At 39.5% G+C, this 27777-nt stretch overlaps 1 protein-coding gene across 1 annotated transcript in view; it reads right to left on the minus strand.

Annotated features, from left to right (window-relative positions):
* Positions 1-27136, minus strand: part of LOC106088997 (uncharacterized) — a 39794-nt gene extending 12658 nt beyond the window's left edge. The window contains exons 1-5 of the mRNA XM_059361534.1: positions 26816-27136; positions 25900-26685; positions 23260-23526; positions 9975-10108; positions 7974-8403 (exon numbers count right to left, since the gene is read on the minus strand). Of these exons, the coding sequence (XP_059217517.1) occupies positions 7974-8403; positions 9975-10108; positions 23260-23526; positions 25900-26685; positions 26816-27049 (1851 nt within the window). The 5' untranslated portion in view covers positions 27050-27136. The remainder of the gene's footprint in view (positions 1-7973; positions 8404-9974; positions 10109-23259; positions 23527-25899; positions 26686-26815) is intronic.
* Positions 27137-27777: the final 641 nt, after the last annotated feature.

Below are 27777 nucleotides of genomic sequence, written 5' to 3' on the forward strand. Positions count from 1 at the left end.
ATCTCCTGATTTGGCTTCTTGAGCCCATTAAAGCCGCAATTTTTGTACGTTTTGGCTGAAATTGAGCATGTAGTGCTCTGTTATGACTTCCAATACCGGTGCCAAGTCCGGTCTAAATCGGTCTATAACCTGATATAGCTCCCATATAAACCGATCTTCCGATTTGACTTCTTGAGCCCCTGGAAGCCGCAATTTTTGCCAAATTTTGCCGAAATTTTGCATATGGTGTTCCTTTATGATTTCCAACAACTGTGCCAAGTACGGACGAAATCGGTTTATAACCTAATATAGCTTCCATATAAACCGATCTCCCGATTTGGCTTCTAGAGACCGGTCTCTCGATCATCCTTATTCGGTTCCTAGAATTTTTAGAATCCATGGTGGTGGGTTCTCAAGATGCGGTCCGGCCGATCTTAGCACGCTTTTACTTGTTCGTATTCTACCCTCCGTGCCGCTTTATTTACAGCCCAAACGCTGACAATTTTCATGTACGAAAAAGCTGATTTGGCTGAGCTCTATGATTTCTTTCGCAATTTCAATTGGAAGCTTTGCTTTCTTGGTTGTGACTTGGATGCGGCGGTTGAAATGATAGAGAAAAGAATTTTAATTGAAACGGAGTTGTTTATTCCAACCAAAATAATTTTGGTTAAATCAAAGGGCAAAAGCTGGTTCAACCAGGCGTACAGGAATGTCGTCATATCGAAAGAGGAGGCATTCAGAAATTAGCGTTTAAATAAAAATGAGCAAACAGACAAGAACTTCGTGTGCCAGAGTACATAGACGTGAAAAGTTTCTGCACGAACGGCGTCTTCGTGCCAAAGTTCTTGCTTCTCCGAGGGAAAGTAAAGGCTTTTGGTCGTTTGTGAAAAGAGTTAAGGGCAACTCATCGGCTATCCCGACTTTCATTATAGACGGCCAGATATTCACTGACCCGGTTGATAAGGCTAACCTGCTGGCTGACATGTTTGCGGGAAATTCTTCCCTGCCGGTAAGCGTTCAACTACTCCCCGTTATTGAAGACGTATCTATTGGGTTGCCCAAAAAGTAATTGCGGATTTTCCATATAGTCGGCGTTGACAAATTTTTTAACAGCTTGTGACTCTGTAATTGCATTCTTTCTTCCGTCAGTTATCAGCTTTTACTTTTAGCTTGCTTTAGAAAAAAAGTGTAAAAAAAGTATATTCGATTAAAGTTCATTCTAAGTTTTATTAAAAATGCATTTACTTTCTTTTAAGAAATCCGCAATTACTTTTTGGGCAACCCAATAGTTCCATGCCTCAGATTTATTTTCGAACACGTGGAGTCGAAAGGATTTTTTTCAGATCTCGACGTAAATAAATCCCAGGTCCCGGATGACATATATTCACTTGTTTTATGCAAGTGTTCTTCGACGCTCGCTCTTTCTTTATGCAATCTTTTTAAACTTGCTTAAAGTGCGGGTGTTTTCCCGGCGCATTAAATGATTGCGAACGTGCAGCATATCCCCTGCGAATTTCCAACCAATAGCTCTATGCTCTGCGCTTTCCAAGATTCTGGAGAGTATGGTTAATTACAAATAGGCCATATCGGTTCAGATTTGGATATAGCCCCCATATAAACCGATCCCACGATTTGATTTCTTGAGCCCCTAGACGCCTCAATTTTCATTTGGCTAAAATTAGGAACAAAGCCTAGTGTTATGCCTTCCAACACCCATGCCAAGTATGATTCGAATCAGTCTATAAACAGATATGGCCCCCATATAAACTGATCCCCGGATTTGATTTTCTGAGCCCTTAGAAGCCTCAATTTTCATCTGATTTGGCTGGAATTTGGAAAAAAGACTTGAGTTATGACTTCCTACACCCATGCCAAGTACGATCCGGTTCGGTCCATAAACAGAAATAGCCCCAATATAAACCGATCCCCGGATTTGACTTCTCGAGCCTTTCGAAGCCTCAATTTTCATCTGATTTGGCTGAAACAAAGACTTGATTTATGACTTCCAACACCCATGCCAAGTATGATCCGATTCGGTCCATAAACAGATATAGCCCATATATAAACCGATCCCCGGATTTGACTTCTTGACCCCTTAGAAGGCTCAATTTTCGTTCGATTAGGCTGAAATTTGAAACAAAGATTTAAGTTACGACTTCCAACATCTATGCCAAATATGATCCGATTCGGTCCATAAACAGATATAGCCTCCTTATAAACCGATCCCCTGATTTGACTTCTTGGGCTTTTAGAAGCCTCAATTTTCATCCGAATTGGCAGAAATTCGAACAAAGACTTGAGTTATGACTTTCAACCTTCATGGCAAGTATGATCCGAATCGGTCCATAAACAGATATAGCCGCCATATATACCGATCCCCAGATTTGACTTCTTGAGCCCTTAGAAGTCTTAATTTTTATCCGATTTGGCTGAAATTTGATACAAAGAAAAGTTATGATTTCCAACATCCATGCCAAGTATGATCCGAATTGGTCTATAAACAGATTTATCCCCCATATAAACCTACCCGGATTTGGCTACAAACAATTTATTGAAACTCGCGAAGAAACAGCGGAAACCTAATCAAACAACTATGAAACCATATAAATTTGTAAGTTGTATGCCAGGGCTGTCGGAAAGGTTTCTAAGAACGGAGCCATACAACATCATGCTCATTAATTCAATGTTCCTTATTTGATATGTCGATGTAACAGTTAAACTTAATCTATGTTTTTTATTCAGAATATAAAACGACTTATTAATTCGATTGGATTTTTTAAAGTACTGCTTAACATATTTCAAAATTATTCATAAGTATTAATTTGAAATTCCTGTATGAGGTGGTTAGTAGCGTGCCATATACTGTTTTTTTGTTTATTGAAATTTCGAATGTCCGTCCGTCCGTTTAGATATGAATTATATAAATAATAATTAAAACATTACAAAAATTTCGAAATTATTTAAAATGAAATGCAAATAGGTGGAAGATGGCTGTCCAATTAAACATACTTTTGTTGGCATTTTATATTTTTAATCCATACTCGTAAGCTATGTTCGTCCGGTCGGAATCTTGGAAACCCACCATCATGGATTCTATCAAAAATATACAAAAACCAGTAAGGAAAGGCAAAAGACGGGTGCTGCAGACTGTATAATACCCTACACCAACTCTATAAGTTTATCGATAGTAACCGTTAAGTGGAGCGGAAGTGTTTTCATTACGCTCCTCCAAAAAAAATCCTAATCTCGGAATAGGTATCTATTATGAAAAATTTTAAGGCCTTTCAGGAGCAGGCTCAAAATGGACTCAAAAAACCCAACAGCTGCGGTGGTGGCATCAGACCGCAGCATGTTGTCCTCCCCTTTTTTGGTGTGCGTGCCTTGGAACCTGTAGTCGAGAGTAATGTTTCAAGCGCACAACCAGTCCTCAGTCAAACAAATGAGGATAACCCAGCCTTAAAGTAAAGGTGGTGTTTACGACTCCAATTCAAACAGCGACGGTGTCAATGAAACAGTCATCGCAGCCGAATCAAGAGATGAGGATAGCGGGATGACGGTGGCTTTGCTAATCTCACAAGCGGACCGAGAACGCGATCCGGTGCACGACGAAAGAGACTGAGGGGTATGTACCGGCAGGGTAATCGGGATAGAACTGACATTTCAAGCACTTCTACGGAGGCTGGAAAGAGAATCAGATCTCTTGATGAGCATAACGCTGCCATGACGCAGAAGAAGGAAAAGAGCTTCCCGCTTTTAAATACTCTGGGAAGACAAAGCCAACCCCCCGCACTGGAGACTCCAGACAGTGTCCTGCGGAGGGAGACAAAGTCCGAACAGCAACGAAGGAAGCGCTCACGGCCCCTGAGTCTTCATGGAGGAATGTGACTTCCAAAAGGATGCGACGGACATCACGGAAGTGGAAGATAGTCGCTGCGAATGGTAAGGAGTTGCCTTACGCTGAAAGATGAGATGACTTATGTAGTCATCGATATAGGCAGTGCATCCAGTAGAATTCCACCAGATCATCAGTCTCAGGAGAGGCATTTGGTAAACTAACGGGTTATCAAACATGTGTTGAACTCTGAAGGGAGTCCACCCATACGAATTATAAGCTGCGAGTATAGATGGGACATCTTCACGCTGCGCTTTGTGCCAGCAGAATGTATTGATACCGTCAAAAAGCTCGTTGGAAGTATCCAGACTCCCTGGGGCGCAGAGCTCGACCTTGTTAGAAAGATGGACATCCCAAAGAAGGGCGACGATCTTCGTCAAAGATGTGGGCGGCGAAATCGCAACGGAACGCATGATGGAAGTCTTAAACAAGCAAAACCAAAATTTGGTCGTGGAGAAATGGGAGGTTTTCCACAGGGAGGAGAAGGAGGAAGTAATTCTCCTTGTGGTGGGCATTAATCATTTCTCCGTGACAAGTTTGGCTAAGACTAAAGGCATGGCCTACTACGTGGCCATGGTCATATTTTTCAAGATTGGGAAGACTAGGATAGGCAAATATCCTCATATGGAGCCATCAGGTGGTGCAGTGGCGGGACACTCAATACTGGCTAACGGTCAGGACGCCGACGACGATATATCACCGACTCTCTCAATGTTGGGAAGACTAGGATAAGCAAAGATCCTAATAAAGGGTGATTTTTTTGAGGTTAGGATTTTCATGCATTAGTATTTGACAGATCACGTGGGATTTCAGACATGGTGTCAAAGAGAAAGATGCTCAGTATGCTTTGACATTTCATCATGAATAGACTTACTAACGAGCAACGCTTGCAAATCATTGAATTTTATTACCAAAATCAGTGTTCGGTTCGAAATGTGTTCATTCACCGTAACGTTGCGTCCAACAGCATCTTTGAAAAAATACGGTCCAATGATTCCACCAGCGTACAAACCACACCAAACAGTGCATTTTTCGGGATGCATGGGCAGTTCTTGAACGGCTTCTGGTTGCTCTTCACTCCAAATGCGGCAATTTTGCTTATTTACGTAGCCATTCAACCAGAAATGAGCCTCATCGCTGAACAAAATTTGTCGATAAAAAAGCGGATTTTCTGCCAACTTTTCTAGGGCCCATTCACTGAAAATGATTTGCAAGCGTTGCTCGTTAGTAAGTCTATTCATGATGAAATGTCAAAGCATACTGAGCATCTTTCTCTTTGACACCATGTCTGAAATCCCACGTGATCTGTCAAATACTAATGCATGAAAATCCTAACCTCAAAAAATCACCCTTTACTAAAACATGAGGCAGTACAGGGGCGAGAGACCCAACACAGCCTAACGAACAGGGACCCCGACGACGGAACCATCAACGACTTTCTCAAGATTGGGAAGACTAGGATGGCTAAACATCAGGTTGTGCAGTGAAAGAGAGCTCAACGTCGCCAGGGAGCCGACGATGAGACCATAACCCAAAAATCCCATTTACTCAAGATTTGGACTCTAGTATAGGCAAAGATCCTAATATTGGAACATCATGCAGTGCAGGGACGGTAGACTCAATACAGCCTAACGAACAGGGACCCGATGATGGAACCATTACGACTTTCTCAAGACTCGGAAGACGGGAAGCTCAATGCAGAACATGGAGCAGACAATGAGACCATCACCCACTCTCAAGAAGCCCATCTAATGAAGGACCAATGATTGAGGTCATTCAAACAAACCTCCACCAGAGCGAAACAGCTACTCATGCTCTGATGGAGAAAATTAGCAAGCGAAAGATTTAATTGCCTTAATTCAGGAGTCATGCACTATCCGGAACAAAGTTTCTGGTCTGAACCATATCAACTACCAATTATTCTATGCTAACACTGGTACTCGGCCAGGAACCTGCGTTATTTGTCATAAAAATTTCAATTATGTATTTTCCTCAGAGTTGTCAACGTCGGACGCAACAGTGATGAGACATGGAGACAGAGAAGCATACATGGCATTACGTTCTCTGACTTTCGACTCTCTGACACCGCCACCCACGTCGGAGCTCCAACGGTTGGTGAGGAAGGCAAAACAGACAGGAAATGAAGTACTTATAGGGTGCGATGCGAACTCTCACCACATTTCGTGGGGTAGTACTAACACTAATAAGCGGGGTCAAGCCCTGGCAGAATTCTTGAATACTAACGACCTAATAACACTTAATATTGGCAACACTGCTACCTTTGTTAATAGGATTATGCAGGAGGTTTTAGATGTGACAATATTTTCGGAAAATCTAATAGATGAGGGATATGGAGCATTCCTTCTCCGACCATCGCTACATTAGGTTTAGAATAGCACGGCCAGCGCCGAATCCGATAGGCTTCCGTAATAAGTTCAAATCAACTGGCCAAAATTCGGAAGACTATTCAGAAGAATACTGGGGCAAAATAATTTAGATTGTCCAATCATAGAACACATTGACGACAATATCAACAGGATTACGACTGCACTAGTAGAGTCTTTCGAAGAAATTTGTCCTCTTCAAAAAAGGAAATCAGCCCAAGAAAAACTCTGGATGATCGGGGAGATTCGCAACATTGGGAAAGAGACTTTATAACAGAGCTCGTCGTAAAAAAGCGGAAGTTTATTGGGATGTGTACTAACACGTCTCAAGGAATACAATAAGATTACCAGAGCAACAAAACGTGCTTCGTTTAAGCTTTTCTGCTACCAGGTCAATAGCGTTAATGACGCCGCCAAGATGAAAAAGTTTATCTTAAAAACCCATGTCCAAACTGAAACGTTAGAAGACGACATGGGAGAGAGAGAGAGCAGAGACAACAGAGGACATGTTGAGGCTTTCGATGAAAACCCATATTCCATAGGATACGACGGGACTAACGAAGACATCGGAATCTTGGAATAATGAGTTTGATCGAAGGCTTATCATAACGGAATTGATGGTCAAGGAAGCCTTGAGGAGCTTCAAACCATTTAAGTCACCCGGACCTGATGTAATATTTCCGGCGTTACTATATAAGGAGGCAGACTATTTCTAGCCACTATTTTCACAGTTTGCATAGGACTTACGTATACTCCGAAAGCCTGGCAGGAGGCAAGGGTGGCAAGGCATACTAATGCGGCCTACAGACCTATAAGCCTTACGTTCTTTCTACTCAAAACCATGGACACCATGATAAAGAGTAGGATTTCCATCGAACTGCTTAAAACTGTTACTGTATGCGGGGTAAAATTTATATTGTATATGGGAACTATATTCAAAAAAGTTATATGTGCAAAATTTTATGAAAATCAGAAAACAAATGCGATCTGTATCTTGGTTACAAGTAAAACATGGATGGACAGACAGACAGAGTTGACTATTGGTTTAGCTTTTCTACTTTTTATTATTGCAAACAAATGCGCACAGTTATAGAATATCCTGAACCACAGTAGTGGTCTTTAGTATTAATGTGGAGGCCACCGTAGTGCAGTGGTTAGCATCACCGCCTATCAGACTGAACGCATGGATTCGAATCCTGGCGAGAACGTGAAAACAAATTTTTCAGCGGTGGTGACATTTGCACTTCTGCACACCGTTCGGACTCGACTATAAAAAGGAGGTCTTTATCAAAGAGTTTAAACTTGAATCGGACAACATTTATTGATATGTAAGAAGTTTGCCCCTGTTGCTTAATGGAATGTACATAGGCAAATTTGCATTTGCAATGTCGTAGCAAAATTACCTGGCTTACCCATTGTCATTTATGGGATATTTAGTATCTATTATGAGAAATTATTGACTTTAACTTGTATTGAGTATCTGATTTCATTATGTTTTTTTTTATAATTTTAGAAAAAAATCAGCTCTTGGTATTAATCACATTTTTGACGGGTAAGTGGAATAAAAATTTAAGATAAATAACAATTAATTTGAAGCTTATTATTAATGATTTGTATAATTAATCGATTATTCTGCATGAGGATTTATAGTACGTTTACCTTTGCAATCAACAAAAAAAAACACAATGAGTATAAAATGTAACAATCATAAAATTTACCTTGACCATCAGGGGAAATGTTTGCTTCAATTTTCCACTCGTGAAGGTGGGTGAGAATTTTGGCCGCATTTTATTCCAAGTTTCGTACTTGCACAGAAACATATTCAGAGCGCCAAAGGGATCAACACTTACATCGACGGTGGCATAACGGTCATGAAAATTTTGAAAATTCTTCACAAACATGGACTTGATGAGTTCGGGGTCGCGTATCAGCAATGCTGGCTGATGCAGCATGTATATGCCCACTACCGGTTCCTTGGCAAAGACAGGATCATTATAAATTTCATTGATGTGTACTCCGACATTTTTCTTCATAGTTAGAACATCTTTAAGGGTGCCAATAATAGGCAAAGGTTTGACATAGGGTATATTATGACGTTGCCAGAAAGTGTAAGTGCGTTTGCACCAGGCCACCAACAATAGCACAATGCTCGTCAACAGAACAAAAGAGAGCGATAATATGAACATTTGAAACCGTTCAAAAAATAAAGTTTTTGTATTTTATTTTAGTTTAATCACTACACCGTCGTTGTTAACAGAGTAACATCGCAAATCATACTAAACTGACTGCTGACTGTCAATAGCAAAATATTTGAATTATTAAACTTTTCTCGTTTTGGCCACAAATATATCGATTTACGCCAAATATTTTATTTTATTGTAATTAAATGTTAAATACAAGCGAGTTTTTAACGGTTAACCAAGTTTTAACGGTTAGACATAAAAGTTGGTTAGAAAACTGAAATAAGCTTAATCGAAATTCCTTTATTTGCCATAGTTGCTACACTCCTAGCAGCAGTGGACCAGAGAGGGGATGAGAGATTAACGTTTACTTCAACAAGCCGATTACTGGCTTAGGTGTATGCACATTGTGGCATGGGGCGGATTAATATCCTCAGCCACTTTCCCATCTAACCTATACACCCAGAGTAAAGTTGATAGCAAACATGCTCATTTCAGTACGATACCGCATTGTATGGATGAAACATAAAATGATTAGTACCGTTTGGCGCTAGCCTGATTACCGAACTGGTAATTGGTGTTAATACCAATCTGTTACTGGTTCTAGGGCCAATCCGACATGGGAACAACACTGTATGGGAAGAAGGCAATACCGTATGGTATGGATGAAATATAAAATGGTTAGTGCCGTTTGGGGCTAATCTTTTTACCGAACTGGTTTTGGTGTTAATACCAATCTTTTACTGGTTCTAGTACCAATCCGATATGGGAACAACACCGTATGGGAACAAAGCAATACCGCATGGTATGGATGAAATATAAAATGATTTGTACCGTTTGGTGCTTGTCTTGTTACCGAACTGGTATTCGTATTAATTCCAATCTGTTACTGGTTCTAGTACCAATCCGACATGGGAACGGCTCCCTATGGGGACAAAGCAATACCGCATGGTATGGATGAAATATAAAATGATTAGAACCGTTTGGTGCTAGTCTTGTTACCGAACTGGTATTGGTGTTAATTCCAATCTGTTACTGGTTCTAGTACCAATCCGACATGGGAACGGCTCCCTATGGGGACAAAGCAATACCGCATGGTATGGATGAAATATAAAATGATTAGAACCGTTTGGTGCTGGCCTTGTTACCGAGCTGGTATTGGTGTAAATACTAATCTGTTACTGGTTTTAGTACCAATCCTACATAGGAACAAAGCAATACCGCTTGGTATGGATAATATATAAAATGAATAGTACCATTTGGTGCTAGCCTTGTTACCGAACTGGTGGATGAAATATAAAATGATTAGTACTGTTTGGTGCTAGTCCTATTACCGAACGGATATGGATGTTAATACCAATATGTTACTAGTTTAAGTACCAATTCGTTATTGGTTTTAGTACCACACCGTTACTGAATATTCCACCCCCTAATGAACCAAACTAAAAACCATTGAAAATTATTTTAATCTTATTTCGATTATTTATGTTAATAATTGTAATTAAATAATCACAATAATAATGTTTTACTGTGACCAACCTCGATTCTTTTTTTTCAATAATTGATTGCCTGAGGGGATTCTCATATGAATACACTAACACAGCATCGTTTTCCATACAAGAGATTTTATCATGTTTTTGATATAGATAACTCACTAAATTTAATTTTAATCGCTATCGAGTATTTTAACACGATTTTATGCACACAAATCGTATTAAAATCACTTATTAAATTAAAATAAGTATTTTATAATCGCGTCAATATTTGAAGTGCAAAGCTAAATAACACTTTTGGCTCGGTGACAAGAATACAAATGTGACACCGTCAATTCTTATTAGCTAGCTAGCGGTATTGGCTAAGTACCGTATTTTTCCTATCAGTGTACATACACCATGCAAATGTTTACTTATAAAGGCTCACTAAAAAACAAAGGGTTAAAAAAGCACGACTCATTAGTTTGGCCAATCTGCCATACTTTTTGCCGATAAACCAAAATTAAGCAATATAATGTACAACCAGTGAAAAGTTTATGCCAAACGGTCTCATTTTATTACCATACGGTATTGATAGTAAAGCAGCACTATATGGTAACAAAGCAATATCGCATGGTATGGATGAAATGTCAAATGTTTTAGTACCGTTTGATACTAGCCTTTATACCAAGTTGGTATTGGTTTTAATACGAATTTGTACTAGTTTTAGTACCAAGCTGTTATTGATTTAATACCCATGGCTGCCAGACGTGACGATTTAACGTCATTTTGATGATTTTTTGGGCCAAAATTTTTTCTTTTGATGCTTTTTGCATAAAATTCCATTATGTTTTGACGATTTTTTTTTTACTTGAAGGGTCCATAATTATTCAGGTCTTCAGGACGATATTGAAAGACGGGGTAAGATTTTTGCTGAATATAGTAGTATAGTAGGGTTTGAACTATCTCGGGTTTTGTGCAAAAAAGGACCGTCTTTTTTAAGATGTTAATTGTTAGTACTTTATTAGCTCCTTATAATAATAGAATAAGTTTTGAAAAATATCCAATTTCTATAAAATTTAATTTTTATACCCTCCACCATGAGATGAGGGTATACTAAATTCGTCATTCCGTTTGTAAGACCCATTCTTGATCGTCATGACACTTTAAGTCGATCTAGCCCTGTCCGTCTGTCTGCCGAAAGCAATCTAACTTTCGAAGGAGTGAAGCTAAGCGCTTGAAATTTTGCACAAACACTTTTTATTTTTGTAGGTCAGTTGACTTCTTTAGCACGTTTAAGCCAAAATTATTATCCGATTGAGCTATAAAATTTTGCACGTGGTGTTTTGGTATTACTTCCAACTGCACCAAATGGTTCAAATCGGTTCATAACCTAATATAGCTGCCGTTTAAACTGATCTCCCGATTAGGCTATTCGTGCTTCTAGACGGCGAAATTCTTATCCGATTTGGTTTGATACAACTTCAAACAACTGTGCTAAGTATGGTCTAAATCAGTCTATAATGTGATATAGCCGCTTAGACTTCTTGAGCTTCAGACGGCGCAATTCTTATCCGATTTCCTTGAAATTTTATCGTTGTGGTGTGATTTTCAACAATTGTGTCAAGTATTTTCTAAATTGGTTAGTATCCTTATATAGGATATAGCTGCCATATAAACTGGCCCTCATCGCTCCGCCTATGCCTAGACAATATTTTCGCTGAACCTGTTAAATCATCCTTACAATACACTTTTTCCCCATCGCAGTCCACCAAACTACTGAGGCGTAAGTAAGTATTGGTCTTATCACGCTCCTTTGGAGCCGATGTACTATTTTCAGATTCAGGTTTCACGGCCTCTCGGTATGTTTCTTAGTGTGACACTTCCAATTCAGTTTTCTGTCCAAGATAACTTTTAAGTATTTGACTTGTTAGATATCGAAATCGTGCTATTGATTTCACATTGTGCGTTAAATTGGCCCACCTTCGTCTTTCTCGTGAACAGGCAGATTTCAATCTTGTCTGGATTAACATCAAGACCCCTTGGTCTATCCAAGTCGTATGCCATCTGAAAGACCCTGTCGGCCCTTCTTTCTTAGAATTATTAAAACATCTTCTGCGTAGCAAACAGGTACAAACCCCTTCAGCATCGGTAATAGATTATATATGGTGGTCACCCATAGGAAGGGCTATAAAATGCCCTCTGTGCCACTTTCTCCCTTATATTTATGTCATGAGTTCCACAATTTATCCACCTGTTCTTTAGCATATGGATTATCTAGTCTCTAACGACTCGGTCGACAAGGTACTCGTCTAAAGATTGGTTCAGTTTGTCGATCCGCACATTGTTAAAAGCCCCCTCGCACATTGTTAAAGCCCCCTCAATCCATGTGTACGTCTTGCCATCGAAGGATTTTTCTATTTTATGCACAATCTCGTGCCAGGCAGTCTACGTCGACGTTCCCTTGACATATGGATGCTGTTTGTATTTAAGCAGTTAGCTGGATGTCCTACTCTTTATCTTGGTATCCAAAATATATTCCATGGTTTTGAGTAGAGCGACGTAAAGGTTTATAGGTCAGTAGGTCGTTGGTTATCGGTATAAATACCACCGTTGCCTCCTGCCGGGCTTTCGGAGTATATGCAAGTCTTAGGCACGCTGTGAACACAGTGGCCAGATGAGGCGCCAGATAGTCGGTCTCCTCTTGTAATAACAACAGAAATATTCCATCAGGTCCGGGTGATTTAATGGTTTGAAGCTCCTCAAGGTTTCCTTTTCCATAAATTCTGTAGTGATAAGTCTTCGATCAACCGTATTATTCCAAGATTCCGGTATCGCCATGAGTCCCGGTATATGTTGGGGAAAATGTGTTTTTATCAAAAGCCTCAACATGTCCTCCGTTGTCTCGGCTCGCACTCCCATGCTGTCTACAGTTTGAACATGCAGTTTTTGAGAGAAACTTCTTTATTTTGCCGGCGTCATTTTCTAACGACCTGTTCGCAAAAAAGGTTTTCAGGAGGCACGTTTTGCAGCTTTGGTAATCTTATTGTATTATTTAAGCCGACGCTTTCTTACGACCTGCTCTATTATAAAGTCTGCGGACCTCTTTCACAATGTTTCGAATTTTCCCGGTTATTCAGGGTTTTTCTTTTGCTGATTTTTTTTTCTCGAAGAGGACAACTATCCAATATTGCAGTCGTAATCCTGTTGACATTGTTGTCAATGTCTTCTATGCTTGTACAATCTACATTGTCTTGCTCGATGTTTCTTCTGATTTGCCTTCCGAATTTTGTCCAGAAAATTTTACTTACGATAAGTCAATGCATTTATTATGGCAACAAAAATTTCGTTAGAGCTGCGGACGCCGGCCTTGAAATTCAAAACTTGGGTATCTTCTAATTTGATTTCAAAAATGTTTAAGGTAAAGACAAACCTTTGTTCTGTGCACTAAAGACTCTCGGTCATGTGGTATTTCACCTACTCTGAAAGGTAGAAGATATCTGTGGGGAGGCCAAAAGGTTTTTGGAGATGGCATATCACAGGACCAGACCCAGAAAAGGAATCCAAATGTTCTCGGTAGGTTGGCAACGGGTCGCTAGGGTGAAAAACGTGTCCCCGAGATCTATCTCCTGCCGGAGCATTTTAGAGTCCTGCGCATAAAACGAGCGAATGCGCTCACACATAGACAAATGGCTACATATTAGGGCATTAAGCGTTTATCATTTTCAAGTTTTTTTTGGTCTGTTAGGGCGAAGATCACTAAATTTCACAATTTTTGTCCTTTTTTCTCTTTTGCGAGGAACTCAATGATCGGAGATTTTTTTTACAAATGGAAAAGGAAAGCCAGAGATAGCAATACACACCAACCACTATGAGACGCGTTTCGTCTTTGGTTAGAATACTTTTCAACCATATTAGGTATGATGGCTTCAAGGGCCGTGCGTTGATATGTTGTATTTGAATCGTATTTATTGCGAAAACGCCTCTATGATACAAATACCACATTAACCACGCTCGACAACTCTGTCTATTAGCTGTACTTTTTCCCAATGCATGTGTTTTTGTGTCATGACAGACTTTTTTTCTGAGATAAAGACACTACTTCCGTGGTAGTGACCCCAACCAACCACTACCACTACTACTAGATTTTATATACTTTATGGTGTCTTAGACGAATATTTCTAGGTGTTACAAACGGAATTACTAGATTAGTATACCCTCATTCTATAGTGGTGGGTATAGAAATAGGATCAAGGTAAGGCCTTGTAGGTTCCAAAAGGCACAAGAGATCTTACACCAGATTAAGACATGTAAAAGCGTGCTAAGTTCAGCCGGGCCATATTTTGGGAACTCACCACCATGGATTCTGCTGAATATTTATACAAAATAAATTTCGTTGAAGGGCATAACTTTGTTCTACATACTAAACCTCTGTCAAACCAGAAAAACTTAAGCTTCTGGGAACCGAACAAGGATGGTCGAGAGACCGGTTTATATGGCAGCTATATCAGGTTATGGACTGATTTGGACCGTACTTGGCGCAGTTGTTGGAAGTCATAACAGAACCCCACATGCAAAATTCCTGCCAAATCGGACAAAAATTGCTGCTTGTATGGGCGATCGGTTTATATAGAGCTGTATTAGTTTGTAGACCGATTTGAACCGAACTAGGCACAGACGTTGGAAGTCCTTACAAAACACTACATGCTCAATTTCAGCCAAATTGGACAAGGCTCAAGAAGTCAAATAAGGAGATCCGTTTATATGAGAGCTATATCAGGTTATAGACCGATTTGGACCGTAGTAGGCACAGTTGTTGGAAGCCATAAAGGAACACAGCATGCAAAATTTCAGCCAAATCAGACAAAAATTGTGGCTTCCAGGAGCTTAAGAAGTCAAATTAGAAGATAGGTTTATTTAACGGATTACTGCGTGCAAAATTCAGCCAAATCGGACAAAAGTTGCGGCTTGTAAGGGCTCAAGAAGTCAAATCAGGAGATCGGATTATGGAGGCTACTAGCTGAATCAGACCCGCTTCGTTGCGCCTTCTTTTACTTTAAATGGAACAAAATTATCCTTTGAATATTTTAAATTAAAGAGCTTTTATTGAGGTGGTCCCCCATACAGTTAGCCCTGAAAATATATCAGCATCGTGCTCTACTCTCAAATATCATTTATTTGAACCCCATATTGGCATTGGCCTCAAAATTGGATTTCAAATTCGTTTTCCAATCTCAAATATCTTTCATTAAAACCTCTTATTGCTAAAGTCAGCAAATATATCCGGTTTGGGGTATGGACCCTAAAAACCATCAATATCGAGATCTACTCCCTTTAAGACCCAAAATTGTCATGGTGAGCAAATACGTCCTATTTGGGCATTGTTGTGGGGGTGGGACGTCCCCTAGGCAGTTGGTCCCGAATGTTGATGTCAGATTCGGGGTTTAATCCCAAATACTTTTCATGTGAGCCCCATATTTCCATAGTCGGCAAACATGATCGGTTTCGGGGGTGTTTTGGGGGATCGGGAGGCCGTTCAGTGACATGGCCCTGAAAATATATCAGATTCGTGTTCTACTCTAAAATACTTACTCTTATTACAGCCCCATATTGTAATGGTCATTAAATTCGTCCTATATGGGTGGGGTGGCCTCATACACATTTTTTCCCCTATTGCTATTGTAGTATGTTGGTCCTCTTTGGGGGTTGTTTTTGGAAGGGGTCCCACATTTGGATATCAGATTCATATTCTGCACTCAAATACCTTTTATTTGAGTCCCATATTGCCATGATCAGCCCCAGATACTTGGTCCCACATTTGCATACCAAATTCGTATTCTACACACAAATACCTCTCATTTGAGTCCCATATTGCCAAGGTCGGCAAATATGTCCGATTTAGGAGTGTTTTGGGAGATGGGGTGGTCCCCCAAACACTTAGTCCGACAATTGGATATCAGATACGTTTTCTACTCTTAAATACCTTTCATTTGAGTCCCATATTGTCATGATTGGTCTATATATATATTTGGTAGGGCTGGCCCCCTAGGTGCCCTATCCGAACTTTGGATTCCAAATTGTTATTTTTAGATTAATTTAAGAGAGCACACAAAATTCCGTTTATATCGCACCACCCATCACCGAGATCTGGCGTTTCTGAAAATTATGGTAAGGGGGAGGGTCTGCCCCCCTTCAGATATCAAAAAATTGAGTACCCTATTTTCACCCAGGAATCATGCACCATCTGTGAAAATTTCAAGAAAATCGGTTCAACCGGTTTTGACTATAAGGAACACACAAACAAACCGATAAATAAACACAAATTATTTTTTATATATAAGAAAAAAGATACAATATCTAAATCTGAATTTGCAATCCCCAAAGACCTACATCAGTATTAAGTATCTGTGCGAAATTTCGAGCGGCTAGCCTTTCGCGTTCGACCGCTATCGTAATTTCGACAGACGGGCAGACATGGCTAAATTGATTCAAAACGTTGAGACGATTAATAATAAATATGCTTTATGAGGTCTTATACGAATATTTTGAGGTGTTACAAGCGGAATAAAGTTAGATTGGAAAAAAAGAAAATATGTTTCTGCGCTACGTGACGAGAAAAATTTCCCTATTTGGCAATTCGCGAACTCGCAAAACGATCGTGTTTACTTAACTGAGCGCTCGCAAGGGAAGTTGAGCCTACCAAAGACCAACCGAAGTAATTTTCTTGGCGTCAAAATTAAAACTGAAAGTTTTTTTAAGCAAAAAAAAAAAACGTCGAATAATTTTTGCCCAAAAAGTAATTGCGGATTTTTCATATAGTCGGCGTTGTCAAATTTTTTCACAGCTTGTGACTCTGTAATTGCATTCTTTCTTCTGTCAGTTATCAGCTGTTAATTTTAGCGTGCTTTAGAAAAAAAGTGTAAAAAAGTATATATGATTAAAGTTCATTCTAAGCTTTATTAAAAATGCATTTACTTTCTTTTAAAAAATCCGCAATTACTTTTTGGGCAACCCAATATAAATGTGTTATCACGTATTGAAGCATGCACTTATTTTTTTATGTTTTATCATATTCCACTGTATGTCTTTACTTTGAAGTATTGAACAAGTTAAACAAAAAACATTTTTGCATTTCAAATAAATTAGTCAACGAAAAAAGAAACAAAAGCTTTTTTTTATTGATGGGGCTACTTATTCATGGTAATTCAATTTGTTTTATTGCTATAACACATACCACCATTGTTTACTGAATTGATACACGTGTTCAAATAAAAATAAAATAGACAAATTAACAAAAATCAAAAATAAAGATGTTTCATAACACTTAAAAATGCTACCGACTGTTGGACCAAAAATGTCTTCCTTCCCTATCTTCGCATTAAAATCTCCCAGAACGTTTTTAATATCATGGGAGGGGTAGCGTTCATAGTCTTTCTCTAGGCGAAAATATCCTTGGTCTGTTCGTCCTTGTCTTCCGTTGGGGCATGGGCACAAATAAGGCTGATGTTGAAGATTTTAATATAGCTCATATATATTTGAAAAAGTCATTCAAAGAATGGAGGCTATATAAGATTCGGCCCGGCCGAAAAGAGCACATGTTTACTTGTGTAAAAAAATCCCTAAAATCCACATCTCTGCTAGGAATAGAAAAGCAAACTATTCCTAGCAGAGATGTGGATGTCAGGGATTTTTTACACACGCTCACGAGACAAAATAGTTATTCGCACATGACTTTTTTATGTCGACCACGTGATTAGATTTCAATCTCACTCACGAATCACGTGACTCAAGCCTTACACGACTACTCACAACTCACGTGCACACTTCTAATTCCTAATCACTTCTATTACGCATTAAAGTATATTTTATATTTGAAATCTTTGGTATTCAATCGATTTAAAGATAATATTTCCTTAACCAAAAGCTTTTGGGAAATGTTGACCCAGGCCGAAAATTTTTGTTGCAAATTACCATAAACAAGTGAAAGCTTGCTAAGTTCAGCCGAGCCGAATCTTATATACCCTCCACCATGGATCGCATTTGTCGAGTTCTTTTCGCGGTATTCCTTTTAAGGTAAACAAAGGATTTAGGAAAAAAATTGCTATGCTGTTGGAGCTATATCAAGTTATGGGCCGATTCGGACCATAATTGAATTGAATATTGGAAACCTTATAGAAGTAAAATAGGGAGATCGGTTTATAAGGGAGCTGTATTAGGCTATAGACCGTTTCAGACCATATTTGACACGTATATTGAAGGTCATAGCAGAAGTCATTGAACAATATTTCAGCCAAATCAGATAATAATTGCGCCCTCTAGAGGCTTGAGAAGTCAAGATCACACAATGGTTTAAATGGCAGCTATATCAGGTTATGTACCGATTTGAACCATATTTGACACAGTTGTTGTTAGTCATATCAAAACACATCATGCCAAATTTCAGCCAAATCGGATAAGAATTGCGTCCTATAGTGGCTTAAGAAGTCTAGATTGGTTTATATGACAGCTATATCAAGTTATGGACGATTAGAACCATACTTAGTGCAGTTGTTGAAAGTCGTAACAGAACACCTCATGCAAAATTTCAGCTAAATCGAATAGGAATTGCGCCCTTAAGAGGCTCTAAAGGCTCAAGAATTCTAGACCCCGGATCGGTTATAGACCGACTTAAACTGTACTTGGAAGTGGTACCAAAACACCACGTGCAAAATTTCAGCTAAATCGGATAATATTTGCGCCTTCTAGAGGCGCAAGAAGTGAAGACTCAAGATCGGTTTATATGGCAGCTATATCAACACATGGACCGGTGTGACCCATTTATAATCCCAACCGACCTAAACTAATAAAAAGCATTTGTGCAACATTTCAAGCGGCTAGCTTTACTCCTTCGAAAATTAACGTGCTTTCGACAGAAGGACGGACGGACATAAAATATCATGACGATCAAGAATATGTATACTTTATGGGGTCTAAGGCGAATATTTCGAGGAGTTACAAACAAAATGACGAAATTGGTATACCCCCATCCTATGGTGGAGGGTATAAAAATGTACTGCACTGAAATTTCTTATCTGATGTATCGAAACAAATTATCGCGTTCCTTTGTGCTTGCTGTTATCATATGAACAAAAATTTTTTTTTTTTGTTAAGCATTAACATATCATATTAAAATTCCAAAGATTTGGTATGTAGAGTAGCGATAAAGTTAAACAAACCCGTCTGGACTATTGTTAATTATTTTAGATGTCAACAAGTTATTTATAGTTTACACATCTACACCACTACTATGCTACCGGGTATTATACCAAAGTTAACTGGTATGTAACACCTCCATGTGCTAAGATTAACGATCGACTTAGAATCTCTTACTGGTTCACTTTGGACGTGCCCGTCTGTAGGGTTGTCGGTCCATCTAATTGTCTGTTTCTCCATGGATTTGTTTTTTGCACAAAGTACAGCTGCCACTGTAAGCTGAATCATTGGTGGTCATCATAAATCAAAGTTCTCAAAATGCTTAAAATTTTGTGTTTGCGACTGTTGAAATACACTTAAACTTCGTCATCATTTGTATACCCTCCACCATAGGATGGGGGTATACTAATTTCGTCATTCTATTTGTAACTCCTAGAAATATTCCTCTGAGACTCCATAAAGTATATATATTCTTGATCGTTGTGAGATTTTAAGTCGATCTAGCCATGTCCGTCCGTCTGTCTGTCGAAAGCACGCTTACTTTCGAAGGAGTAAAGCTAGGCGCTTGCAATTTTGCACGAATACTACTTATTAGTGTTGGTCAGTTGGGATTGTAAATAAACCATATTGGTCCATGTTTTGATATACCTGCCATATTAACTGATCTTGGATCATGACTTCTTGAGTCACTAGAGGGCGCAATTCTCACCCGATTTGTCTGAAATTTTGCATGAGGTGTTTTGTTATGGTTTCCAATAACTGTGCTAAGCGCGGTTCAAATCGGTTCATAACCCGATATAGCTGTTATATAAACCGATCTGGGGTCTTGACATATTGAGCCTCTAGAGGGCGCAATTCTCATCCGATTTGGCTGATATTTTGCATGAAGTGTTTTGTTATGACTTCCAATAGTTGTGCCAAATATGGTTTTAATTGGTCCATAACCTGATATAACTGCCATATAAACCGACCTGGGATCTTGACTTCTTGAGCCACTAGAGGGCGCAATTATTATCCGATTTGGCTGAAATTTTGTACAACGACGTCTCTCCTTTAGCATATGTGTAAATTATGGTCTGAATCGGTCTATAGCTTTATACAGCTCCTATATAAACCGATCTCCCTATTTACCTTCTTGAGCCTCTAAAGGGCGCATCGGACCATAAGTTGATATAGCTCCAATATCATAGCTATTTTTATATTTTATCATATGTTTGCCTAAAAAGAGAGAACCGGGAAAAGAACTAGACAAATGCGATCTATAATGGAGGGTATATAAGGTTCATATATACCTAAGCCAGTCATCGGTTTGTTGTGCGCTCTAAATACTAAAAAAGTAACCTCGAAAAAGAAAATCTGTGTTAAAAATTCCGTGCTACTTACAAATGCCTAAATTGTTTTTCATTCCACGTCCCTAAGTAGTTTCGTGTCTAGTATTCTATCCCCACCTTAGTGCTGGTATCTGTTAGACGCGAATGCCAGGCAATGACATGGGAAATGCTCCAACGACTCATCATCTTCCCCACATGACCTACACATGCTACCACTTGCCGCACCGATTTTACATAAGTGAGCTCTAGTCCTATGAGTCCCGTGATGATACCGAAAGCTATACTGACCTCCTTTTTACTTCCTTACAGTAATAGCCTCGTCTTCTTACGATCTGAACCTTCCCATAGGATTTCACCGTCCTACCGACCGTTTCGCTGTTCCACAGTGTTACATGAGTGTTCATAGCCCACGCTCTTAACTCGGACTGCGTTGACCCGAAACCCTACGGTTTAACCACGTTTATTGAAGGGAGTTCTCTGGTCTTCACTGCTAAATCGTCTGCTTTGTCATTCTCCCTTACTCCGCTATGGACCGGCACCCAAACGATGTGGATCGTGCCATTCTCAGAGAAGACGTTAATCTTATTCTTACACTCCAAGACTGGTCATGATCTAACCTTCCTGGTTGTTATTGCCCTTATGACCTGTTTACTGGCCGTAAAGATGTTCATATTCAACGTCGTCGCGCTAACACCACAGCACCTCACGCATTCCGTGATCGCTCGGATCACGACCTGCAGGACCGTAATGGTCAGGCAGTCTAAAACAGATCTCAGTTTTTTGGGATCTCAATGTAGACTCCCAGGCCCACTCTGTTGTCTAGCTTTGGTCCATCCGTGTAACATGATCTTCCAGATGGCAATACTAGGGTACCGCCAATCTAAGATTTTGCCACTGGCAGCATTGCCTCGCAGTCGACCTCAAGTGTCGTCTCAGATAGGTTGGGTTAGGATAGGTTTTAGTCGCAGTTTGCCACCAGACTCACTTAGATGTTTTCGTCCATTGTTATACCACAGGAACAGAAGAAGGAAGATGCCTTCTAGTTCCTACCGTTGAACCATCCAGATCGTTTTAAAAGGCCCAACAACTTGCGAAAGTTCAGATCCGCTAAATCAGACAGGTGCTCAAAGAAATGAGAACATAAAGTGGAACTCCTTCTGACTGCCTATGCGGGACAGACACACAGAAGTAGTTCTATAGTCTCTTCTTCTACGATGTGGTCACAGCTTCTGTAAAAGTCGTAACTGGCAACCTTCAGTCTGTCAGCATATTTTCCGATTAGACAGTGACCTGTCATGAAGTACACAATGACTGAGACGTCTGTTCTTCAGTGTCAGCAAAGCAGTAGACCTCTGCAAGTCTAGATTAGGCTACATAATTTTGGAATGCTCGCAGCCCGCCCTTGTGGCCATCTATCATTCGCTGTCGGGTCTGGTCCTGAAAACTTAGCTTACATATCGCTAGAGGCATACCCACAGATTTCAGTATCCCTGAAATGTGTAGGGTAGTTCCTAGTCTCGCACGCTCGTCCGTTTTACAATTCCCTGGATATCTCTGTGGCCCGGCACCAAGAACAGATGAATTTTGAATTGTTCAGCCATCTCGTTGGGAGATCTGCGACAGTCTAGGGCAGTTTTTGTGTTCAGAAATATGTTTTCCAGGGATTTAATGGCTGCCTGGCTGTCTGAGATGATATTTATGCCAATCGTCGTTATGACATTTTATCTTAGCCGTTCCACCACTTCCTTAATTGCAAGGCTCTCCGCTTGATACACACTGCAGTGGTCGGGTAACCTTTTCGATATGACCAGTTCTAGATCTTTAGGGTATACCCCAAAGCCCACCTGGTCGTTTAGTTTGGAATCATCCGTATAGAAGTCTATGTAACTTCTATTACCAGGGATATCGTAGTTCCAATCAGTTCTATAGTGGTCCACTACTTTTTATCCAAAAAGCGGTTCAGGTAGGGTGTTATTCACACTGCCTGGAACATAGGACATTGTATCAAGGATAACACAGTGCCCGTAGCCGCCTCATGACCAAAGAGAAAGCTCCCTTCGCCTCACGGCAGTGGTCGCAGCAATTTGTCTGGCCACAATGACCGGAGGCATTATATGTAGCATTAAATTCAGTGCATCAGAAGGTGTCATCCTCAGTGCGGTTGTGATGCACAAACAAGCCATCCTTTGGATTCGGTTGAGTGTTGAACAGTAGGTGGACTTTTGAAGCGCCGTCCACCAGACTACAACACCATATAGCATTATAGGTCTGACAACTGCAGTATGTACCCAATGCATGATGCGCTGTCTAAACACTCAACTTTTACCAACGGCTCTCTTACAGGTGTATAGGGCAATTGCCCTTTTCAAAATGTTGGTGCTGAAGTTCAATTTCCTGTCCAGCAAAGCAACGAGGTATTTTGCACTTTCTGTAAATGGAGCATTCTCTTCTTTCAAGGAGACAGGTGCCACTGTAGGCAACTTGTATCTCCAGCTGAAGAGAACTACTTCTGTGTTGCACGGATTTATAGTACTACTGCTGTAATAGCAGAACTGCTGCTACAATAGCAGCAAAATTAACTACAAATATTATTTGAAACAAGCTTGACTGCTTGAACAGGCACAGAAAACAATTCGTATCTCAAATAACAAAAAATAATCCATGGGATTTCTTGTTTCTACCTCCCATTATCTATTGCTAAAGGGGAACAGTGCCTTAAGGACGTGAAAAGTGCTATACATGCCAAATGATAAATGAGATTCGGCCCAGCCGTACTTTCTTTTTTTTACCATTCTTTGGTTTTACAAACATTTAATTCTAAATTAAAACATTTTTCACAAATTTCAAATACAAATCATCCTTGCACATCAATGTTATGGTATTTGCTCCATATTTTAGCTCCTTCACAGTCTTTTCACATTCTTGCACCTCATAGTTCTTGAGAAAATTTAAAATTCCAATTTTGACTTCTAGCAAAGCCATACGGTCGCCAATGCAATTGCGGGGACCAATACCAAATGGCATATAGGCATAAGGTGGAATAGAGTTGTGCGGATCAAAACGATCTGGGTCGAACAATTCTGGATTGGACCAATACTGCAAGAAAAAAAAATAAAAATTTAAAAAGATTAGAGGGAAGAAATTCTAAAAATATTGAACTTTTTTATAGAAGAGTAAGAACGTCGTGCCGCAGTGCGACACCCCTTTGGGGAGAAGTTTTTACACTGCATAGTACCTCACAAATGCCGCCAGAATTAAAAGGGGATAACCACCGCTGGATCGTATTCGTCAAGTTCTTAGCCCGATATCTCATTATAGGCACACAAAAGCTAATAGATAAGAATTGCTATGCTATTGGAGACATACTTGGTTTTGGATGTCGGAGACCACAGTAGAAGTAAATTTCAGCCACATCGGATAAGAATTGTGCCCCAAAGTGGCTCAAGAAGTAAAATCATGTTTATATGAGAACCAGATCAGGTTATGGACCATATTCAGACCATATTTAACACTCATGTTTACGATCATAGGAGAAGTCGTCGTATAAATTTTCAGGCAAATCAGATATGACTTGCCCGCTCTAGAGGCTCTAGAAGTACAATCGGGAGATCGGTTTATATGTAGTTGCAAGTCCATAAAATTCACTTCGTGCAAAATTTCAGCCAAATTGGATAATAATTGCGCCTTGTATCGGCTCAAGAAGTCAAGATCATAGACCGGTTTACATGGGAGCTATTATGAACCGATTTTGATCTTTCGTAGCGCAGCTATTAGAAGTCATAACAAAACACCTCATGCAAAATTTCATACAAACCGGATAATAATTGCACCCTCTAGAGGCTCAAGAAGTCAAGATCCAGGATCGGTTTATATGGTAGCTATATCAAAACATGGACCGATATGGCCCATTTACAATCCCAGCCGATCTACACTAAAAGGATGTATTCATGCAAGCGCCTAGCTTTATTCCTTAATCGACTAAGAATGTCAAGACAATCAAGAAAATATGTACTTCGATGGGTCTCAGACGGAATGACGAAATTAGTATACGTAGAGGGAAAATTGTTATGGTGAAGGGTATAACAATGTTAAAATATATGTTTGTTAAAATAAATGGCTTTCTATTCGTTGTAAAAGCAACACTGCAATTATGATTTGAATCAATTTACTGTGTTGATGCCGTGTTTACGGTGTTCCCGTTCTCGTCTTACATTCACTCAAAACACCTCCATAGATGCCAAAGCGGACAAAAATTGCGGCTTTTTAGGACTCAAGTAGTAAAATCGGCAGATCGGTTTACAGGTTATAAACCTATTTGGACTGTACCAGGTACAGTTTTTGGATGTCATAACAGAACACTGCGTAAAATTTCAGTCAAATCAGGAAAAAATTTCGGCATGTATGGGCTCACGAAGAATTCGGGAGATCGGTTTATATGGGAGCTATATCAGGTTATAGACCGAGTCGGACTCAAGAAGAATTCGGGAGATCGGTTTATATGGGAGCTATATCAGGTTATAGACCGAGTCGGACCATACTTGGTACAGTTATTGGAAGTCATAGCAGAACACTACATGCAAAATTACAGCCAAATCGGACAAAAATTGCGGTTTTCAGGTGCTCAAGAAGTCAAATCGGGAGATCGGTTCATATGGGAGCTATATCTAAATCTGAACCGATGTGGCCCCAACGTCCGACATCAATAGCAAGTATCTGTGCAAAATTTCAAGAGGCTAGCTTTAAGCGTTCGATCGCTATCGTTGTTTCGACAGACGGACGGACGGACGGACATGGCTAGATCGACTCGGAATGCCCCAATCCTACAGTGATAAAAAAATTTTGAAAAACAACAACTTTGGTCGAAAAAACAACTACGAAAGTTGTTAATTTTCCTGCAACAATTTATTTTAAATCTCAACGACTCAACGACCCAAAGTACAAATTTGTCGTTTAAAGGTACTCATTGCAAGCCAACATATTACAACAACAAAAATAGATCCATAAGCAAGGCAAAAAACCATTTAACTAGCCAACCCATGTGCCTTGTTCGGGTGGTGGAGTTTTGTTTGTTCGGCTCGCGCTGCTTTGTCTCGTTCGTTTTACTGCTGCTCTCGGGTTCTCCTCTGTCACTCTCTACTATTAACCTTAAAAACAAATTTTAGTAATTTTGGTATTGAACTCATGATCTCTAGCCTACCGACATCATCTTCTTTATGATGAAATAAATCAATAAGTACAGCTGCATTACTGTGTCTCAAATAATTTAATTGAAAAAAAAGGTAAAAAATTTTAAAGCCCGTCTTTTAGCTCAACGGATGGTTGGAAGGAAGGATAGGCTAGATCGTCCTGGATAAAGAAAACGATGTTATTTTGCCAAACGGATTGGCAAAACGAATATACCCCTATTCTTCTATTCTTCGGTGGTGGGTTAAAAAATACTTTTCAACATCTAAAACTTCTAAGACTTACTTTAGGATCCTTGTGAATGCCAAGTGTTGAGATAAATATGGGCATACCCTCCTTTAGTGTATAATTGTGATAGGGTTTGAGAGAGAATGTATCCAGCTCACCGCCCTCAGACTTATGTTCTCGATCCAAATAAGAGACAACAGGATAAAGACGTAAACTCTCTTTGATGACCATATCCAGGTATTCCATGGACTTTAAGCTCTCATATGTAATTTTTCCCATGTTAGCTTCCAATGAATCCCTTATCTCATTACGTAGTTTATTTTGTATTTCTGGATGTTTGGCCAGCAAATACAATGTAAAGGCCATGGTCGTTAAGCTGGTCTCATATCCGGCCAAATAGAAAATACTTGCTTGGGATAATAACATATCGTCGTAGAGTTTCTTATCCTTCTCTTCCACTGTCTCCAAGGCTTCTTTGCGTAGCTTGATAAGAGTGTCGATCAAGTCATTACGTTTCTCCCCAGTGTTCAATCTATTTTTGATGACACTGTTTAAACTCGAACGCAAAAACTCTTGATATTTCTCCGAAAACAATTTAGCCCCTAGTAGTCCAGTCAATTTGGGCAATAACAGCATGGTGATCATCATAAAGTTCGGTCTAGACTTAAGATTTTCCATATTCTGTAGAACGAAATCATTGATGGGATTCAAAAAACTTTGAGTCTGAATACCAAATGCTATTGAAGAAATCTGATCGGTTGTGAATAGACCACAGACTTTCTTTACTTCCAGGTCAAAGTTGTCGCCTTGGTTGAGTAGATATTGGTCCAAGTTGTTGCCAATCTGTAAAAGGATTAGTGAGGGAATATAAAAAATCGGTTCACTCATTTGGGATGAATTGACAAAGATTTTTTTATTTTCTCACTCGCTTTAATCTTTAGTTTTGCACGGAAAAACCCTTGAAGTCATTTACCTCCAGCATTAACGGGAACATTTGCTTCAGCTTACCACTTGAAAAGGTGGGCGAAAACTTGGGACGAGCTTTACTCCATGTATCATATTTGCACATAAATAAGTTCTGAGCACCAAAGGTATCACATTTAACATCGACATTGGCATAGCGATCATGAAAATTTTGAAAATTTTTTATCAATACGGATTTGATGAGTTGGGGTTCGCGTATCAGTAAGGCTGGCTGGTGCAACATGTAAATGCCTACAACAGGTTCGTTGGCAAAGACAGGATCATTGTAAATATCATTTATGTGTAGGCCGACATTTTTCTTAAATGTCAGCACATCACCCAAAGTGCCAATGAATGGTGTGGGTTTGACATAAGGTATGCCATGTCTTTGCCAATGGGTATAGGTCCATGTAAGCCATGTTAAAATCGCCACTAGCACTAAAGTCACTAAAGCTATGGCCAAAATTAGAAACATATTTGACGCGTTTTTTTCTAGATTTCTTTGAATCTTCCGCTACGTTGTTGTTAATTATATAAATTTCAAATGTGTACTGAAAGCGTATAGCCACAATTACAAACGCCAATGAAATGAATGTTTCTATTCAAATTTATTTCAAACGTTAATCTTTATAACCGACACTGTAGCTTTGTTGCTTTTCATCTTCATCATCAGCTTGCCGAAATCAGATGGATTTTAATATTTTGTGGATTTGTTTTTATACCCACCCCCATAGAATGGGGAGCATACTGACCTAGTCATTCCGTTTGTACCACCTCGAAATATCCATTCGGGACCCCATAAAGTTGAAAGATTCTTGATCGTCTTGACATTCTAATTTGATTTAGCATTGTGCGTTCGTCCGTCTGTGGAAAACAAGATAGCGGTCGAACGAATAAAGATATCCTCTAGAAATTTCGCAGATACACATCTTATTGATGTAGATCGTTAGGTATTACAAATGGCGCATATCG

This window comes from Stomoxys calcitrans, chromosome 2, assembly GCF_963082655.1.
Source record: "Stomoxys calcitrans chromosome 2, idStoCalc2.1, whole genome shotgun sequence".
NCBI lineage: Eukaryota > Metazoa > Arthropoda > Insecta > Diptera > Muscidae > Stomoxys > Stomoxys calcitrans.